At 53.0% G+C, this 19,506-nt stretch overlaps 2 protein-coding genes across 3 annotated transcripts in view; both read left to right on the top strand.

Moving 5' to 3' along the window:
* Positions 1-2,427, top strand: part of SIN3A (SIN3 transcription regulator family member A) — a 34,516-nt gene extending 32,089 nt beyond the window's left edge. Inside the window, exon 21 of the mRNA XM_074600881.1 lies at positions 1,379-2,427. Coding sequence (XP_074456982.1) covers positions 1,379-1,609 — 231 coding nt within the window. The 3' untranslated portion in view covers positions 1,610-2,427. The remainder of the gene's footprint in view (positions 1-1,378) is intronic.
* Positions 2,428-4,707: 2,280 nt separating this feature from the next.
* The window catches only part of MAN2C1 (mannosidase alpha class 2C member 1), a 16,083-nt gene continuing 1,284 nt past the window's right edge, over positions 4,708-19,506 (top strand). Inside the window, exons 1-24 of one of the 2 annotated variants that reach the window (XM_074600874.1) lie at positions 4,708-4,819; positions 5,230-5,355; positions 5,956-6,079; positions 6,904-6,974; positions 7,219-7,396; positions 7,882-8,071; positions 8,546-8,652; positions 8,825-8,935; positions 9,322-9,414; positions 9,798-9,914; positions 10,678-10,773; positions 11,081-11,226; positions 11,687-11,810; positions 12,317-12,438; positions 13,234-13,319; positions 13,848-14,018; positions 14,310-14,392; positions 14,564-14,658; positions 14,783-14,887; positions 15,080-15,236; positions 15,809-15,952; positions 16,051-16,160; positions 16,781-16,860; positions 16,989-17,134. In XM_074600874.1, the coding sequence (XP_074456975.1) occupies positions 4,728-4,819; positions 5,230-5,355; positions 5,956-6,079; positions 6,904-6,974; positions 7,219-7,396; positions 7,882-8,071; positions 8,546-8,652; positions 8,825-8,935; positions 9,322-9,414; positions 9,798-9,914; positions 10,678-10,773; positions 11,081-11,226; positions 11,687-11,810; positions 12,317-12,438; positions 13,234-13,319; positions 13,848-14,018; positions 14,310-14,392; positions 14,564-14,658; positions 14,783-14,887; positions 15,080-15,236; positions 15,809-15,952; positions 16,051-16,160; positions 16,781-16,860; positions 16,989-17,134 (2,874 nt within the window). In that variant the 5' untranslated portion in view covers positions 4,708-4,727. Of the gene's footprint in view, positions 4,820-5,229; positions 5,356-5,955; positions 6,080-6,903; positions 6,975-7,218; positions 7,397-7,881; positions 8,072-8,545; positions 8,653-8,824; positions 8,936-9,321; positions 9,415-9,797; positions 9,915-10,677; positions 10,774-11,080; positions 11,227-11,686; positions 11,862-12,316; positions 12,439-13,233; positions 13,320-13,847; positions 14,019-14,309; positions 14,393-14,563; positions 14,659-14,782; positions 14,888-15,079; positions 15,237-15,808; positions 15,953-16,050; positions 16,161-16,780; positions 16,861-16,988; positions 17,135-19,506 lie in introns of both variants that reach the window. The other variant, XM_074600873.1, reaches the window with a different exon arrangement.

Genomic DNA, 19,506 nt, shown 5'->3' with positions numbered 1-19,506 from the left:
TCAGGCAAAAGTTACTGTCTGAACCAACTAGAAGCAGAGGAACCCAAGAGGCTATGCCAGCAGTAGTCTTTTCTATAGCTGCAGAGATGGTGTTCACTTTATTAAATTGTTCACTTTCCTGAGTGAAGCACTGAGGAAACTCACTGGGAGGTGAGGGAGAGAGGTGCACGCTGCTTCCTGCCCAGTAAATCATCCTGCATGGCTGTCTTTTAATTGTGTATTTAGACTCCTAAAACAACTACTTACCATCTGTTTCTTGCTGATGAAGTACAAATAATGGTTTTATTGTTGTTAGTTATTTAGTTGTAAAGTAATTTTGTTAAACTTGTGTTCACACCAGATGAGAGTGTTTTATTTCGGTAATGACTCTCTGAAATGCCGATACTGAGGCATTTGGTTGAATTCCATCTATCCCATTCAACTGCCACAAACCTCAAGGAAAAGTTATCTCATAAGAGGATACTGCATGCCAGTGTTATCACAGAGAATCTGAACATAAGTCAAATTATTGAACTGTTAGATACATAGCATGCAGCACAGCCCCTTGGTTACTGAAGCACACCGGAGGAGCTGCAGAAGCTACGCTGAACTACATATCTATTGGATTTAGCAGTTAACACTGAGCAGCAGTCCGCCTTTGGGAGGAGAACAAAACAAATAATAAAATACATAAGTTTTAATCTTGAGATTTAATGTTGTTCAATTATGACTGTAGCCATGGTTTTCAAGCCATGGCTCTAAGCCATCTGTCCTTAATTTTACATTCCTTAAGCAGATGCTCTTACTCAAAAATGCATGCAGTTTTTCCTCTCCCAATGCTTCCGTTAAGCCAGCGGTTCTCAGACCTTCTAGACCTGACCTGATTCGTAATTTTCTGTAGTTGGTTCCCCTAACATGTGTAACGTTGAGCTTGCTCTCTCCTGAAAGCGTGCCCCTCCATGCAGGGCTGGAGGCAGACCCTGAGGGCTGGGAAGAGCGGGCCTTGCCTGGTCAGGAGTTCTACCTTGGCTCCTGGTCGCTTGAGGAGGAGCAGGAGGAGGCAGTGCGGAAGGGACTCTGTGCTGGGCGTGCAGCTCTCAGGCTCCTGCAGGGCATGTTCTGTGTCCCCAGCCTGACAGCCACTATATTAAACAAAGAGCATAAACTTTTCGGTAGTATTTCTGAGATTGTTTTGCCACTGTAATTGTCTTGGAGAGGAGACCCAGGGGCCTTTATCAGAGCTTTTCCTCTAACGTTAGCAAGGGATGATGTCCGCGTTACAAATTCCTTCTGGTCATTGATCCCCTCGGTTGTGTTGACTGGCAGCCAAGCTTTGTGTAAAGCTGCATTTTTGGGGTCCAAAGACACCTTTTTCTAACATCTCTTCCTATTTCTATAGTCCCATGAAAGAGTGAGCAAGCGGCTGCACCAGCGGTTCCAGGCCTGGGTGGACAAATGGACCAAGGAGCATGTGCCCCGCGAAATGGCAGCCGAGACAAACAAGTGGCTAATGGGTGAAGGGTTGGAGGGCTTGGTGCCCTGCACCACCACCTGTGACACAGAGACATTGCACTTTGTCAGCATTAACAAGTACCGCGTCAAATATGGCACGATATTCAAGACACCGTAAAATTCCCTCGGGGTGAGAGAAGAGCCCGGGAGATGTGTGTGTGTGTGTGCGCGCATCAAGGAAAGGAGGAAGATGCCTTTCTTCCCTCACTGTGTATCTCCGTAACATGGCCACTTGACTAGTGCGTGGCTGGTACAACCTGTCACCAGCGGGATTCCCTGTAGGGACACGGATCTCCGCTGGGACCACGGGCCACTGGCCCTTTGACTTCGGCATGTGTCCCCGGAGGGCGGGAAGGACCCTTCTCTGAACTGAGCCATCCCAGAGAAACACGATGAGCTCGTACACACCAGCAGTGTTGAGGCTTTGACTCCCCAGAGGCCCCGGGCGGCGAGGGAAGAGAAAACTGGAGGCTCTCCACCACCGGACCTCTTGGATGTGTCCCTAAATCCCCAGGTGCCTGTCGCGACTGGATTCTCCTCCCTCGACGCTCCTGCGTGGGGCCATGGGGCAGCCCCACGCCACCTCATGGAGCTGACCCTGGGTTCGTCTCGCCACCCTCTCCACCCTCCCAGGCTGGACTCACCCCGTGCAGATTGGTCTGTCCTTTCTAGTGCCAGTGGAACTGTTTATTTTATTTTTATTTTTTTTTGTACCTGCTTGTTTACTAGTCTCTCCTAGTGCCATGCACCAGCTTTTCACACACATGTACGTACACACACACAACAGAGAACAACACAATTTTAACATGTTCCCCTCCTTTTTTGTAAATAAATGTACAAATTGTCCATTTTTTGGGTTTTTTTTTTTTGTTGGTTTGGTTTCTGGTTTTGTTGGTTTGTTTTTTTTTTTTTTTTTATTAAAGGAAGTATGCTTGATGTGCTAGCATAACTGTACTAGCTTCTTGTGTACCATAGTACCAGGTAGCTTGAGAATTAGTACCAACAGACAGACTGACGGAGACATTTATTACACTTTTTACCAAAGGGAGTTACCATTGTAGTGCTTTTGTGTGGAAACTTTTATCTCCTTTTTTTTGTAAATAAAAATAATGTCTTTGTTCTTAACTGGAGGAAGACACTCGCTCACCCACAGCCCTGTTCCTGGTCTGAAAGGCACCGTGCAGCATGCAGTTTTTGGGGTGGGGAAAGGGGAGGGATGGTGCATCCAACCATTTTTGTATGATTGGCTTCACAATCTGAGAGGAAAAAGCAAAGGCAGTGTGCGCGTTTTGTGGTTAACACAACCGAGGTATAGGCGGCCTGTTAAGATATATAAATATATATTATATAATTTTTTTTTTTTTTTTTAATTTTTGCTTTTCCTGGTGGGTAATTTTTATCCACCTAGTCTTCCAGCTCCAAGGACCTTCGCTTTTGGGAAGTGTTGCTGAGCTACTTAGCTGGGGTTGATTGTGCTGATGTATTTTTCCCTCTCAGTATTGGAGAAAACATCATCTGAAGTACCAAACCAGTATTTGATAGAGCTGCTCTGCGTGTGTGTTTGTGTGCGGTGCATGTGTGCGTGCAAGAGAAGGGTGAGGGGATGGGGCGGGTCTCATTGCGTTTCGCTAGTGAAATCCACCTATGGGATATATATATTTTTTTAAGTATAGAAGTTTAGTGCTGGCAGATATTTAAAACACGGGGGAAGATTCCGCTTTTAAAAAAAAAAAAAGAAGTCGCCACAGACTTCGTAAGCCACGACAGACACAACTGCACTGTTTCTCCTCCTCAAAGGAGGCAGCTTTCCTTTGCACAAACCCATGCTGCCAGTCCTAAGGCACCCGAAACGGCACCAGGGACAGCTGGGGAGACATGAGCAGGGCTTTGCCGTTGCTTAAACCTCTCCCAAGGATTTATTTTTTTTTTTCCAAGACAGCAGGTCATCTCCTCGGGGAGAGGCTGGGGAGCAGGCGTGGAGGGGGATGCGTGCCTCACTGGCCCTTCCGCAGCTGGGAGAGATGGGCTGGAAGTACACAGCCCTGAGGGGCCACTACTCATTGGCAGCCAATGTGCAGCAGGCAGATCTTGAATGGGAGCCTCCTATGGAGAGAGGGAAGAGCCCAGTGGGGAATACTCACAGTTTGCCAGCAATAAGTTACCTGTCTTGCTTTTCCTCCTTTGCTGTAACCGGGCAGGAAGGGGCTCTTGCGTGTCCTCTTCCACTTCTAAGGTTTCAGGCACACTCCTCCGCTCTCTGTTTCCCCCTTATTTCCCTGTTGTATGCTCAAGGTGATCTGGAAGCAAAAAATCTTGGGGTAATTTAGACTTTTGACCAGCTTGGAAGTACCAGTTGCTGCTACTTGGTGGGTGTCTTGTCCCAGGAGTCTGTGCCTGCATGTGAATGAGCGCAAGGGGGGCTGGCACGGATCCCCGGGATACGCGTGGGGAGACCTCTGCCTCCGTCCGACATCCCAGCTCTGCTCCCAGCCTGTACAATAGCAGAGGTTTGGGGTTTTTTTCTCTTTTTATTTGAACTTGCTTTTTGTATTCTGTAATGTGATCCTCGGCCCACAAATCCATGTGATTTCTATACAAATGTTGTAAACTTGACTGTAGTGCAGTATTTCCATTAAAATATCAGGGCTAATCATTGTGTACAGATTCTTCCTTTCTTCCTGATCATACACAATGAAATTTCAGGGCACTTACGGAAAATAAGGGGGAAGGGAGGACAAGAGGTGGGTGCAGGATCGCTGAGGCCAAAGGAGAGAGAGACGAGATGCCTCTGCTCGGGTTCTGCCTCCCGTTTCCCATTAATTTACTAAAAGGTGCGGTGTTTGGTGCTGGCGGGAGGCAGTAACGAGCCGTTTATTTTCCTCCAGAAGCTGGGAGGGCAGGAAGCCGGCAGAGTGAGTAACAACCATCCCCGGGAGCACCTTTCCAGGCCCGCTGGAAGAAGGACTGGGCCCGGCCGTCCTTCAGGGCCCGGTCGAGGCCCTGTCACCCGAGCTCACCTCGGCGGGGCTAGGCGGGCCCGGCCCTTTCCCCGGACAGCCCCTTGACACCGCGAGGCATCCCGGTGAGCTTCCCCGAGCCGCGGCAGGCGGCCGCCGCTGGAAGCGGGGATGCCGGGCAGCGAGCCTCGCCCCCCACCTCCAGGACCCACCACACCGTGCCCGCCTCAGGGCCGCCCCGCCCCGCGCGCCTGCGCAGAGCCCGCCGCGCCCGCCGTCATGGCAGCCCTGAAGCACCGCCGCACGGCGCTGGAGCGGGTGGAGAAGTTCCTTTCCGAGACCTACTTCACCGACTGCAACCTGCGGGGCAGGTGGGCCGTGGGATCGCTTCCCCTCCCCTTCCGTCACCTCTCCGTGGCGCTGGCAGCAGGTGGGGGTGGGCCGCGCCGTCCCCGGGCCTGCTAGCCCCGGGTTGCTGCCGGTCGGGGGTCTTAGTGAGCAAAGCACACACGCGCCCCGGGCCAGCACAGAGCTCTGCCTCAGGGTGTCGCTGGCACAGTCGCCTCTGCCCCCAGCCCTCGTGGTGGGGGTGGCTCCAACAAGCCCCTTCAGCAGGGCAAATTATTGCTGTGTCGTTCAGTTAATGCTGTGAGGGTGTTAACTGGTAGCAGGGTGATACAGCCGTGCTGGGGAAACAAGAGTGATCCCAGTCCTCCCCCAAACACACCCCCTGTGGGCTGGTCCACACAGGACCGGCTTTAATAATGGTCTCCGACTGCAGGCTCTTTGGGGATCGTTGTCCGCCGGCATCGCTCTCCTGCTTCCAGACCCCGCGGCGCATCCCGTACAATGAGGCTGTCAGGCAGGAATTCACACCAGCTAAAGTGGGAGACTCCTTCGGGCCCACGTAAGTACCACGTTTCAGGGGTACCATGACAGCGGTGGGGTTGGAGCTCACGTCTCAGAGCTACTTGTTTGTGTGACTCCTCACAAGCTCTCAATGGTGAAGAAATGAGATGATAATCCTCTTCGCTGGTGTTTTAGGTAGGTGTCTGCCTAGAAGCCATTGGGGAGATTCCGTGAGGGAACTGACTGAGATGTGTATGTTTCCAAAAAAAGTGAAAGGCCAGGTTCACTGATTCTTTCTGCTGAGAGCCCCTGTTTGTAGCCATGGTTGTGACTAATATTTGCCTCTGTGTGGGACCTGTATGCTTTCTCAGGGCTGGGAGAAGATTGGGATTTTTTTTCCTAGCTGTTGTCAAAGACACGATGCTGCTGTCCATTTTTCTGGAGTTCCAGAAGAGGCTGGTGTGAGGCCAGCACGACGGGGTTTGTGTGCTGCTTTCTGAGCTTACTCACCCACTGGGGCTGCCGTGCCTCCTTGCAGCCTGGGCACCAGCCTGCCGTAAGGGCTGTGAGCAGTCCTCACTCTGCTTTTTCCATGGAGGCTCTGAGGAATTGTGGCTTCCCATGGGGTGGGTTGAGGTTGCTGCCTGCTCTCTTCCAGGTGGGAGACGTGCTGGTTTAAGGTAGAGCTGAGCATCCCCCTGGCATGGGCAGGGCGGGAAGTGCACTTCATCTGGGAGAGCGATGGGGAGGGCATGGTGTGGCGCGACGCCCAGCCTGTCCAGGTAAGGAGGTGTGGATCAGGGGTGTGCCAGCTGTGCCAGGCGCTCAGCTATGTGCAGAGTGGTTATCTCCCTTACCTCTCTGCAGTGGGGCAGTAGAAGAAACCCCCTCCTGTTTATTATGCACTCTCGGAGTAATGTCTGTATGTGAACCAAGAACAATTGCAGGTCAGGAGGAGGACATGAGGAGGTTTTTTAGCCTTGAGTTGTAATCTCTGAGGCAATAGGAGAGCTGTCTTTAAATATGGGAAAAATCTGCTGTGCAGAGAAGGGTAGTGTTTGTGAAAAGTCTGATGCGTGGGGTGGGAGAGGGGACTACTCTCGTGGTTTGTGCTGTTGGACCACAGAGGGTCTGTGGGCTATTTCCAAAGTTCGTCCCAGAAAGGCAAGCCTTAGTAGTGGGTCTGAGTCTGTTTTCTAGAGGTTGCCCCCCGCCAGGAGTTAAAATTCTGGTCTGCCAACCAGTAGCAGCTGAAAATCCCTTGCTTAGACATTAGCAAGTCTGTCTTGGAAGAAGGGTAGGCAAACATTGGGCCTGAGATCTAAGTCTCCATTGCTGTAAAGAGCAGTGGGACAGACTCTTGTCACACAGGTCAACTTCAGTCCTGCTTTGAGGGGGTGGAATGGCTCAGGTGACCTTTTGCAGCCCTGCCCTGCTCTATGTTGGCGTCCACAGGGTTTGTGTTACTGCTGGGGCAGCAGCAGCTTCCAAGCCAGTTGTTCCATCCCATGAGACGTGGGACCAGACTCCTCTATCCAGCTGGGCTTTGTCCTGCCCATCGTGGACCTCTGAAGACCTGTGTTAAATGTGCCACCCTCCCCTGCAGGGTTTGACGAAGGAAGGTGAGAAGACCAGCTACATCCTGACAAGCAGCCTGAAAGCGACAGAGCCCCACAGGTGGGTGGTGAGCCTCGCCGGAGCCCCGCTCCACTGGGGGAGCTTGGTGTTGTTTGAAGCTAAGAGGATGGGGTGAAACATTCTTGCCTGCGCCCTGGTGCTCTGAGAAGTGTCCGGTGTTCAGGGGCTCTGTCCGTTGTTCAGGTTGGGCCGAACCCACCCCAGGGAGAGAAACGGACTTTCCCAGTTGATCTCCCAGCTCCTTGTGATCTGCTCCCTAGTGGTTTCCTTTTGGTCTCTGCAGTTTGACGCTGTACGTGGAGCTGGCCTGCAATGGTCTCTTTGGGGCTGGCAAGGGCAGTATGATCGCCCCTCCGGACCCTGACAGGAGGTTCACCCTGAGCAAGGCTGAGCTGGTCGTCTTCAACAGGGATGTCTACGAGCTGCTGGTGGATCTGGAAATACTGCTGGGCATGGCCCAGGTCTGTGAGCTCATTCTCTTCCCTTATCTCACCATTTCCACCTCCTTCCACAACTTCATCTTACCCTTTCTGCCGCCATTCCATGACCTGTCCCCTCCCACCAGGAGGCCCTGGAGGAGGAAATATTTGGTCCTGCTACTTTAGCAGAATTGACAATGTCTATAGTAGGAGACAACTGAAGAGAGAGAAGCCACAGGTGGGTTTTTTCACCCACTTTCTGCTCCAGGGCAGGATCTGTTAGACCAGCACCCCCTGAGATGGGCGTGTGTGTAACCTGGCTTTAGAAGGCAAATGAGCAAAGAAACAAGGTTGTATCTGTGAAGCAGGGACACGGTGTTTACCTGTCACCACTGGCAGAGACAGATGTTGGAAGGAGGTAGCAGGTTCTCCCTTGGGCAGATAGCATCCAAGCTGGTACAGAGAGCTGACCTGAGCCAGAGGATGAGCTGAGCTCAGAGTCAAGCTGTTATCACTCCCAACCCCAGCTCCTCGGGGAGGAAAACCAGAGGAGTTTCCAGGCACTGTACACAGCCAACCAGATGATCAACGTGTGTGATGTTATGGACCCCTCCACCTTCCCTGCTGCCCGTGACCTGGCTGCGACGATCTTCAGCCAGAGGAATGGCGAGAGCCAGCACACCATCCATGCCATGGGTCACTGCCACATTGACTCTGGTGAGAGCAGCACAGCGTTCCCTCTCTGCTGACCTGGAGGTCAGGGCATGCTGCCTAAGGGGAGAGCTGGCTGCCGTTAGGCTCCAGGTGCTGGGTACTGTGCCCCGAGGGAAGGGAAAGGGACCTCTGTGCTGCCATAGAGCTGGTCTGTCACCAAGGCAGGGGAACGTGTGTCTGGCTAGCTGCGCCATTTGGAGCACTGATGCCGCGCTGGTGATGAGGGATGAATTACAGACCACTGCCTTCCACCTGCTGGACTTCACCCCTCAGTTTTCAGTCCCTGGAAGGGCTTCAATCTCAGCAGAAAGCCAGCAGGAGAAGTGGGAGTTGGAGGCCCCAGGCCGTGTTGCTGTCAGACACTTAGTTGAAGGACAGCATTTTGCCCTAGCATTTTCCCTAGCTGATCTGTGAAAGGCAGCATAGCCCCATTCCCAGAGGAGCTTATGCTGAATAATAACCACTCCGTCCCCGCAGCCTGGCTGTGGCCATATGAGGAGACCATCCGTAAGTGCGCTCGGAGCTGGGTCACAGTGGTCCGTCTGATGGAGTGCAATCCAGAGCTCACCTTCACCTGCTCCCAGGTGAGTGATCTCCCTCTGGGGAGCTCTCCTTCCGCTCGTGGCTTGTTGCTTCTCCAGCATGACTCAAAACGAGATGGGGGGCTCACTGAGAGCATCCTGTGTAGCCACAGAGGGGAGGGACATGAGTGTGGAGCTGTGGTGGGAGCTGAGGCAGATCTGTGCGCTCTGGCAGGCACAGCAGTTCGAGTGGGTGCGGAGCTGGTATCCCGGACTCTACGCGCAGATTCAGGACTTCGTGGCAAAGGGGCAGTTCATTCCCGTCGGAGGCACCTGGGTGGAAATGGTGAGAAGCATGGTGAGCCTGGCTCACTGCATCCTCCCTGTGCCATCCCTCTGGAACCAGTCCTGACACTGAAAGGGGCAGAGCAGAGCCCTTGCTGAGCCTGTCTGGTTGGTGATGTCTCCAAGCCCAGAAAACAGTAGCTGTCTGCAGTGTCTAGCCTAGCAAAAATACCATCCCTCCCCCAAATTGTCTCATTCCCTGAGAAAGGAGCTTTGGTCTGGACTGGCTGAGCTGTGTTCCTCCCTTTGCCCTCTGCAGAGCTCTGTTCAGATCCTCCCTGTGATCTGCCAGGTCAGGATGACAGTGGGTGGGAATGGGGCACTCGCAAGACCTCCCCTTCCCCGGCACCTGACTTGCTGCATTGACTCCCCGTGCTTTCCCCCCAGGATGGTAACCTGCCCAGTGGGGAGTCCATGGTGCGGCAGTTCCTCCAGGGACAGCAGTTTTTCCAGGAGCAGTTTGGCCGGATCTGCTCAGAGGTACTTGCTCTTTTCCAGCACACCTTCCTTGTTCACCATCTCCTTCCACCTCTTGCTATGTTTGAGGGTTTCTCCCTGGTTTGCCTTCCATATGTGATGTTCAGGTGCCTCACGTTGGCCTGCTTCTTGCAGCTAAAGCTGTGCTGAGTAAATACGGATTCCCCCATGTATAATGGCAGTTAGCACAGGCCCAGGGCTTGGTTATATTGCCTGTAGGTCCCTGGTAGGTCTCTAGAATTGCTCCTTGTCTAGCACATCTTCATTTCCCTCTGCAAGAAGGGCTCAGAGCCTGACTACCGAGAAAACTTCCACGAGCTCAGACTGTGGTGTGCGACCACTGTGACTCATGCATATGTCTCTGCTGCTGTCACCTCTGCTCCTAGTTCTGGCTGCCGGACACGTTTGGATACTCAGCCCAGCTGCCCCAGCTGATGCGTGGCTGTGGGATCAGGCGGTTCCTCACGCAGAAGCTCAGTTGGAACCTGGTGAACACCTTCCCGGTGAGCTGTGCTTCCCTTCTTGCCAAGGGGATGGACTTGCGGTTGCTGGAGTCCATCTGCAGGGTTGGGCCTGTTGGTTGCACAGGTCGAGCCAGTCCTCCCACTCAGCTGACACAGGCTTTTTTTCCAGAAGCTCAAAGACGTGGGCAGTTTGTGGTGGTAGCAATGTCCTGTTAGGCTTTAGGGGAGAGGAAGGACATGGTTAGAGATCCCAGATGGGCCCCTGGACTACAAATTCCTTCTGCTTTCGGATGTGAAGCTGCGACCTGCGTGTAGGTCTAACAGACAGCAAATCCAGCCTCTCCTCTGCTGTCCCCTGCCCTTGTGGCATTCCTTATCCTTGTGCAACTGTCTTCTTGCACTGATCTGTCAGGGCATCCTGCAACCCTGTGGAGAGAAAGTGAAGGCCCAGTTTGAATCCTCAGGGGGCTCAGAGGTGCCTGTCCCCTGTGCGCTTCCCTGGTGATGAAGGTGCTGGGCTTTGTGTTTGACAGGGCTTGCAAGGAAACATGGCCTTTAAGTGCACGAGTTCTGTGCTGATGTGGTTGAAGTGTGCCCTCCATGCACACGTTTTTGTGGGAGATGAGTTTGGGAGCCTTGAAACCCTGAGCTAAGGGTGAATTTGTCTCTTTCTGATACCAGCATGACCAGAGATTCTCTTTGGGAACTCCTGGGAATAATGGGGCTGTGCTTCAGCATTTTGGCACTGTGTGGTATAGGGGGTCTGTACAAGACACCACGCTTTCCTTTGGTTCCCCTCTAGCATCACACTTTTTTCTGGGAAGGCATTGATGGTTCCCGAGTCCTGACCCATTTTCCCCCTGGTGACTCCTATGAGATGCATGGGCAAGTGGAGGAGGTAAGTGAGGTTGCCAGATCCGCGTGTGAAGTGCGGCGCTAGCCCCTCAGGGCTGGATCTGAGGCTCCGAGGTGAGGGCACTGCCTGGGAAGGGAGCGGGATAGCTGGCAGCGTTGGTGGTCAGAGGCTGTTTGGGTGCCTGGCAGTCAATTGACCGCCTCTGAGATGCATCTGTGCCTCGTTTTGGCAGTTTGGGTTGGGGAAGAGGGGCAGGACTGGTCTTTGCACCCCAAGGGCTGACCCGGCTTTCTTGTGTGGAGCTGGGACTGGGCACCAGGGGATTGCAGCTGTCCAAAATTCCCTCTAGATGCTGAAAACGGTGAAGAACAACAAGGACAAAGGACGTGTGAACCACAGCGCTCTCCTCTTCGGCTTTGGAGATGGAGGAGGGGGCCCCACGCAGAAAATGCTGGACAGGATAAAGAGAATGAGTGACACAGATGGGCTGCCAAGGTGAGAGGAGAGCTCCCTCCCTCCCCCCTTGCGGGAGCACTTGTTTTGAGCCGGGCCTGGCCTTCAGCACGGCCAAAGGAACAGGTGTGCGAAGGAAGGCAGGGAGCAAGCGGGATGAGCAGGGCGCTAGGAAGGATTGTCAGGGAGACAGAGTCTCTCCGTCATGAAGAACTGCAAGAACAAGGATGTGGGGCAGCTGTGGACTACTTGCGAGCCCTCGGTAGAGCCATGGGGTGAGTGGCCAGCACAGCAGCGGCGCCTGGCAGTCAGGCCCTACCTGGGGAATGTCCCTGTCCCCATGGCAAGCAGCGTGGAGTGGGAGAGGGGTAGGAGGAGGTTGTGTGTCGTTGTGTTGGGGTTTCCAAGGCCTCGGTTCTGTGGCTGTTGCCTTTCTGGTTGGGATGCACCTTTAGCTGTGCCACAGGCTTCTCCCCTGGCTGTTTGTGCGTCTCTCCTGCAGGGTTCAGATCTCAACTCCCGACCGACTCTTTTCTGTCCTGGAGAAGGAGTCATCACAGCTGTGCACCTGGGTGGGAGAGCTCTTCCTTGAGCTGCACAACGGCACGTATACCACCCAGGCCCAGGTGACTGCACGTGTGGGATGGGGACAGCGGTCTCCTCGGTCCCCAGGGAAGGTGGTCATTCCTAGTTCTCTTTGCTACTGCTCAGGTGGCTCCAGGGTTTGGGCAGTGCCCTTTAGGTCTCAACAGTGGGAGCCAGCTTGTAGCCAGGACTCCAAAAGGCAAATCTATTGTTGGACTTTCTTGAAGGGGTGAGAAGGAAGCCTGGACACAGCAGGGCTTCCCTTGGTCAATAGCTGCCACATCCTTCACTTCAGCAGATAGATAGTTGCAGAGCTTGGATGAAGAGCCAGAAGAAAGGGAGGAAGGGACAGGGAAAGCTATGTCCTGTGCTGGGAGTTTCAGCTTGATCTGTGCCAAAATATAACTCACTGGTAGTGGCAAACTCATGACACTTACAACAGCCAGCCTTCCTGCACTGGAGCTGAGCTTTTGCTGCTGGTGTGAGAGATCCACTCCTAGCTACCCATTTCCTAAGCATCTTTCTCCTCTCCTTGCTTTGACACCAGATAAAGAAGGGGAATCGGGAGTGCGAGCGAATTCTCCACGATGTCGAAGTGCTCAGCACCTTGGCTCTGGCACAGAGCGGAACGTTCCAGTATCCTGCCAGCCAGTTGCAGCGGCTCTGGAGGTGAGGGTGTACGGAAGCACTCGCGGCACCAAGGGGAGGATGTGGTGAGGGCTGGGGACTTCAACGCGAGAGCTGGGTGCTCTTGAGGTACCAGTCCTCATCCCCAATAGCTCCTTGTCCCTGCCTGAGACTGGATAGAAATCCTTACTATCAGTGCACCAAAATTAGCCTGGACCAGTCGGACCGCACTGTTGTGGGCAGTTATTGGTCACTTATCTCTCAGCCCCATTCAGCTGGAGCCAGAAGGCTGACTGACCACAACCTGTCTTCATTTGAGCTGCCTCTTGATTGAGTGAAAGAGTGATGCACAGTTAGGGTGTAGGGACCTTTGCAGATTCGGTACTGCCGTGCTGTGTGTACACAACCCCTTCCATAAACTGATCAGGGCTCCACCTGGAAAGTGTTTCAGTGCTGTGCTTGATTCTCCTGTTGGAAGATAGCTCCGAAGCCACACTACTGTGCTGGCTGGAAGCTTTGTTTCCGATCTAAGCATATTCCTCCGAGTTTGGACTTGTCTGAACTTGTGCAACAATATATCTGGTAGCCCCAAGGGATAAAAAAAAATAGCTCTTAACTCCCCATGGTTGTGGTTTGCTAAAATGACAGTTGACAAGTCCTAACATAAAGGGATTTAGAGGATGCTACAGATAAAAATCCTTTTCTCTCAAGTGTTTGTTAACGAGGGGTTAAGGAACAATTGTTAAGTTTGTCCATCTTGCAAACAGGGCTTAGTAAACCAGAACAAATCTGCTGCTCTCCCCTGCTTCCTCACCTGGTTTCTGTTCTCTGTTTTAGGTTATTGCTGCTGAACCAATTCCATGATGTTTTGCCAGGCAGCTGTATCCAGCTCGTGGTTGAGGATGCCCTGCAATACTACGCTGGTGAGCAGGGAGTTTGGTTAGGAGGGCGCTTGTCTGTGAGAGCACACACTGGCTCCTGCCTTGTGGGGCTGCAGAGGTTTTCAATCCTGGACTGCCAGGCGCTATGGGTTGAACCTGTGCAGGTGTGTGTCTGTAATAGCGCTAACTCAGCAGGGAATTAGCAGGGGAGCCAAGGGATTAAAAAACATCCCGAATTACTGACTTCTCTGCTTGCTGCTGGCATGCCAGGGTAGACCCTAGCAAAGGTTTGCTCCTGCCTGCCCACAGGCACTTGCAGTAGCTTTACTCTATTGTAGCACCATGATTTTCCAGTTGAGCTGGCATAGCTCATTGTAATCTTGTAATGACAAAGTTAAGAATAATTATAAACTTTAATTACTTACTAATAGATAATAATAATTAATAATAATTAGTAATTGTATCTTGGAAGTAGCTAAAGTGTGTGTGCGTTGGATGGGAGTTCCAGAAACTCTCTCAGATGTGAGAAATGGCCTGGCTGGATCTAACTCAGGCCTTTTTATTGCTCAGAGATACGCAGGGCTGGTGCTCAGCTGCAGGAGGAAGCTGTGCAGTCCTTATGCGGGGACCTGCTGCAACCCAAGGCAGGGAGTGCCGAGAGCACCCTTGTGTTAAACACCTTGCCTTGGGAGCGGACCGAGGTGATCTCCAGGACTGGGCCAGCTGGAACAGAGACTTTAGGTATGTCTAATTCGAGGGGTGACTCGTGTCAGAATTTGTTCCAGGGGCAGAGACAGAGACAGCTGTCAAAGAAATACTCTGCTTCTCCCTGGCCTGGGGAGGGTTTACTGACTTGTCAGATCCCTCCTTGGGACTTTACCCCACTTCAAGTTCACCCTGAGCTATGGATAAAGAAGAAGAGGAGGGTATGAAAGGAGGCGGTAGGTCTGATGTGAGAGCAGCAGGGCAGCATGGTGTGATTTAGGGTTAGGTCTGGGGCAGATGTTGGAACAGAACCTCTTTGCTTTCCAGCTCTGGTGACAGTCCCCAGCATGGGCTATGCTATAGTGAGGGAGCCATTGCTGCCCGCTCAGCCTGTGGCCGTGAGGAAACAGGTAAGAACAATGGCTGTTGTCCTCAGATCGGTGTACCCTGCATCAAAGCTCGACTGGGGAGAAATCTAGAGAATCCAGCACGCAGCAAGTCCGCACACTAGATCTGCAATTGGGATGCTCAGCTCCTGCAGGTATAGGTCTGTGAAATCTATTTCTGTCCTTTCCCTCCAGGAGGATGGCTCCATTACCATGGAGAATGGGATGATTGCAGTCTGCCTGGACACGATGGGGCGTCTGACCTCGCTTCGGCTGGTGGACTCTGAGAGGTGTGTCTTTCACCCGATTACTGGAACTGGGTGCTTCAAACCTCTCTCGGGTCATCTTCTCACTGTATGCCCTTCTCCACTGCCAGTTCTTATACTGCTGTTTCTCTGTTCCACTTTGTTCCAGAGAGTCAGTCCCAGATGGCTGCTATGCCAACCAGTTTGCACTCTTTGATGATGTTCCCCTGTACTGGGATGCCTGGGATGTGATGGATTATCACTTGGAAACCAGGTAGAGGAGCAGTGCATGCAACACTTTGATTTTGTCTTTGCTCTGAGCTTCTTGCCTCCCCGTCAGTCCTCGCTGTAACAAAATCTCTAACAGAGCTTTCACTCCAGAGAAGGGAGTGCCCGCTCTGTGGGCAGCTGGATTGGGATTTGTGAACCTGGATCTGCTAGGCTCTGCCTTTACCCCTTTCTCTAGGAAGCCAGTGACAACACTGCTGAAGCCTCTGGAAATCACCCTGGCTGGGGGCCTGCGGGGAAGTGCGAGCTTCTCTCTGCGGATTGGGAAAAGCAGCACCTTAACCCAGGAGATCATCCTGGATGCCGCGTGTCCGTACCTCCGCTTCCTGACCCAGGTTTGGCCAGCGGCTGCTGCACAATACAGACATCTGTGCTGTGCAGGCAGGGCACTGGGGAGCTGAACCTGGCGTCTGAATTACGTTCCCCCTCCTGTTTTCTTCCCTGGAGCCCCCCACTGCCTGTCCTCCGCTGCCTTAGGGACAGGCAGCCTGAGGGACAAGGGCTGGAGAGACCCGCCAGTTCATTTGTGTTCAGACTCTACTGTGATTTTAATTGTACACGGTCCAGCCTGGGTGCGAGCTGGCTGCTGCACACCAAGGAAGGATGAGTGCAGCCTCTGCTTGTCAGCCCCTCATAGTGATCATAGAATCACAGAATGGTTTGGGTTGGAAGGAACCTTAAAGATCATCTAGTTCCAACCCCCCTGGCATGGGCAGGGACACCTCCCACCAGACCCGGTTGCTCCAAGCCCCGTCCAGCCTGGCCTTGAACCCCTCCAGGGATGGGGCAGCCACAGCTTCTCTGGGCAACCTGGGCCAGGGGCTCACCACCCTCACAGGAAAGTATTTCTTCCTGATATCTAATCTAAATCTACCCTCTAATGATGCCCTTCTCTTACAACATTTAGGTTGAGTGGAAGGAGGCTCACAAGTTCCTGAAGGTGGAGTTCCCTGTGCAGGTCCGGAGCACAAACGCCACCTACGAGATCCAGTTTGGACACCTGCAGCGGCCAACACACTATAACACATCATGGGATTGGGCCCGATTTGAGGTCAGAGGAAAAATGGTCTGGTCCTCCTGCGGTGGGGCTGTGTTTGCTCCCAGGCAGTCGCTCTGTATGGTGAAGATGGCCCTTGGTACCGCTTCCAGGTGTGGGCTCACAAGTGGCTGGATCTCTCCGAGCACTGCTTCGGGGTGGCGCTGCTGAATGACTGCAAATACGGGGCATCTGCCCACAGGAATGTCCTCAGCCTCTCGCTGTGAGTAGGGTTGGGTTGAGGGGGGAGCTGCAGCAGTCACTTTGCCTTCTGAAGTGTCTCTTGGAAGTCAAGGCAACGCCTGGCCCTACGTGATCGTAGTTAATAAGGAAATGGTCTGGTTTTAGTAGCTAGCTGTTGTCTGAGAACTTTTGGCTGACTTAATTACAATTGACTAAGATAATGCAATTGCTATGAGTTATGTTCGTAGATAATTTAGGAGAGATCAGAGAGATCATTTGCACCGCGTAATTTTTCTGTTGCTGGCTAAAACGCAGCCCAGGAGGGGAGACTAGAGGAGAGGGAAGAAACGGTAAAGTTACAGATTCGTGCAAAGCTAAGAGAAACTCTCTGTATTTCAGTTTGAGTCCATCAGCCACAAGTTTCACAGGAAAACACCCTTCAAACGTCGATTTTTAGTTTCTGAGACACCTTGTCCGGGGTCTGTTTGCTTTTGCTGGAAACCAGCAGCACGTTGGCTTCCACCTCAGGGCACAGTCTTGAGGTAGCACAGGGAGGCAGCTGTCTTGTCACAGTGCTGGGTGACAGAGGGACAATGTCAGGCTTGGGCTGACAGAGGGTGCTGCTGAGACACCGGTCTCACCTACATCTTGTTGCCTTAGGCTGAGAGCACCCAAGTCCCCCGATGCCACGGCAGACATCGCGCACCACCAGTTCACCTATGCCGTGATGCCTCACCAGGGTGAGCGATGGGCAGAGCTGGGTCGGGTGGGGATGTGCAGCTTCGGGGGGGGATGCTCTGGTGAGCCCCAGGGTGAGCACATCTGGCTGTGCCTGCGTAGAGCCTGGCTAGAGGTTCTTGTGTTGCAGGTTCCTTCCAGGAGGCTGGTGTGATCCAGTGTGCCTACAACTTGAATTTCCCCCTCCATGCAGTCACAGCCAGCTCCGCTCAGTGCCCAGCCTGGAGCGCCTTTTCTGTCAGCTCACCTGCGGTTGTGCTGGAGACTGTCAAGCAGGCAAGTCCCCGGGGCAGAAGCGGGAAGGACAGACGGGTTAAGCTGCTGCTGTTGTTGTTAAGCGTGGTGTTACAGGTTGAGGAACCCACAACAATTTGTTGTCGTTTAGACGATTATTCCATCATCCGATGACCCCTCCTCACCCGGGAGGGGGAACTAGGGAAAAAACAAGGAAACCCGAGAGCTGAAATGTAAGCAGATGTAATAGAATAAGACTAGATAATTAAGTATAATAACACTGAGAACCAATATTTATCGCAATACCAATATAAAACATACAAGGGTTATACGCAGCTCATTCCATCAGCAGGAAGCTGTGCACTCCCAGCAGGTGACAGCAAAGGGCAAGGGATGTCAAACTCAACAGGAAGGGCTTCTACCAGTATATTGGAGGCAAAAGGAAAATTAGAGAAGCTGTGGGCCCACTGTTGAATGAGACAGGAGCCATGGTGATGGAGGATGTGGAGAAGGCGGAGTTACCGAATGCCTTCTTTGCTTCCGTCTTTACTGCTCGGCCCAGCCCTCAGGAGTCCCAGGCTTTGGGGAAAGTAACGGGGAAAGAGGAAGACTTCCCCTGGGTGGAGGAGGATCAAGTGAGAGATCAGTTAGGTCAATTGGATGTCCAAAAGTCACAGAATCACAGAATGGTAGGGTTGGAAGGGACCTCTGGAGATCATCTAGTCCAACCGCTTGCCAGAGCAGGGTCACCCAGAGCAGGTTGCACAGGAACGCGTCCAGGTGGGTTTGGAATGTCTCCAGAGACGGAGACATGTGCTGAGGGAGCTGGCGGAAGTCATTGCTGGGCTGCTCTCCATCATCTTTGAAAGGTCCTGGAGAACAGGCGAGGTGCCTGAGGACTGGAGGAAAGCCAATGTCACTCCAGTCTTCAAAAAGGGCAAGGAGGAGGAGCGGGGGAACTACAGGCCGGTCAGCCTCACCTCCATCTCTGGAAAGATGGTGGAACAGCTCGTTCTGGGCACGTGGAGGAAAAGAAAGCTGTCAGAAGTAGTCAACACAGATTTCACCAAGGCGAAATCATGTCTAACTGATCTGATGGCCTTCTGTCATGGCATGACTGGATGGATACATGAGGGGAGGGCAGTGGATGGTGTCTACCTTGACTTCAGCAGGACGTTTGACACGGTCTCCCACAGCATCCTCATCGGGAAGCTTAGGAAGAGTGGGCTTGATGAATGGACAGTAAGGTGGATAGATAACTGGTTGAAAGACAGAGCTCAGAGGGTCATGATTAGGGGCACAGAGTCTAGTTGGAGGACAGTGACAAGTGGTGTCCCCAGGGGTCAGTACTGGGCCCAGTCCTCTTCAATATATTCGTCAGTGACCTGGATGAAGGGATAGAGTGCACCCTCAGCAAGTTCGCTGGTGACACAAAGCTGGGGGGGGGTGGCTGACACACTGGAAGGCTGTGCCACCATACAGAGAGACCTGGACAGGCTGGAGAGTTGGGGGCTGACCTGGAAAGAGACCTGGGAGTCCTGGTGGACAACAGGATGACCATGAGCCAGTAATGTGCCCTCGTGGCCAAGAAGGCCAATGGCATCCTGGGATGCATCAAGAAGAGTGTGGCCAGCAGGTGGAGGGAGGTCATCCTCCCCCTCTGCTCTGCCCTGGTGAGACTGCACCTGGAGTGCTGTGTCCAGTGCTGGGCTCCCCAGTTCAAGAGGGACAGGGAACTGCTGGAGAGGGGACTGCAAAGGGCTACCAAGATGATTAGGGGATCAGAACATCTCTCCTATGAAGAAAGGCTGAGGGATTTGGGTCTCTTCAGTCTGGAAAAAAGATGACTGAGGGGGGAACCTTATCAACGCTTATAAATACTTAAAGGGTGGGTGTCGGGAGGATGGGGCCAGGCTCTTTTCAGTGGTGCCCGGGGACAGGACAAGAGGTAACGGGCACAAACTTGAGCATAGGAAGTTCCACCTAAACATGAGAAGGAGCTTCTTTCCTTTGAGGGTGGCAGAGCCCTGGCACAGGCTGCCCAGAGAGGTGGTGGAGTCTCCGTCTCTGGAGACATTCCAAACCCACCTGGAGGCGTTGCTGTGCCACCTGCTCTGGGTGACCCTGCTCTGGAAGGGGGGTTGGACTAGATGATCGCCAGAGGTCCCTTCCAACCCCTACCATTCTGTGATTCTGTGAAATGTGGGACATGGCGAGCACTGTGGCTTCGGGAGGAATGGAAGGGCTCCGGGCTCCGGCACCGGGGTGAGGAGTGCTCAGGATGGCAGCCATCGAGGGAGAGGGGGAACTTCTCAGCAAACTTTCTAATTACTGTTGAATGTGACGTTCATGGTATGAAATAACCCTGCTGGCAGCTTGGGTCAAGTGCCCGGGTCTCGCTCCTCCTCATCCCT

Source organism: Larus michahellis, chromosome 9 (assembly GCF_964199755.1).
Source record: "Larus michahellis chromosome 9, bLarMic1.1, whole genome shotgun sequence".
Taxonomy (NCBI): Eukaryota; Metazoa; Chordata; class Aves; order Charadriiformes; family Laridae; genus Larus; species Larus michahellis.
Note: the sequence above shows the minus strand (reverse complement) of the source record. Positions and strands in the feature narration are given on the sequence as shown.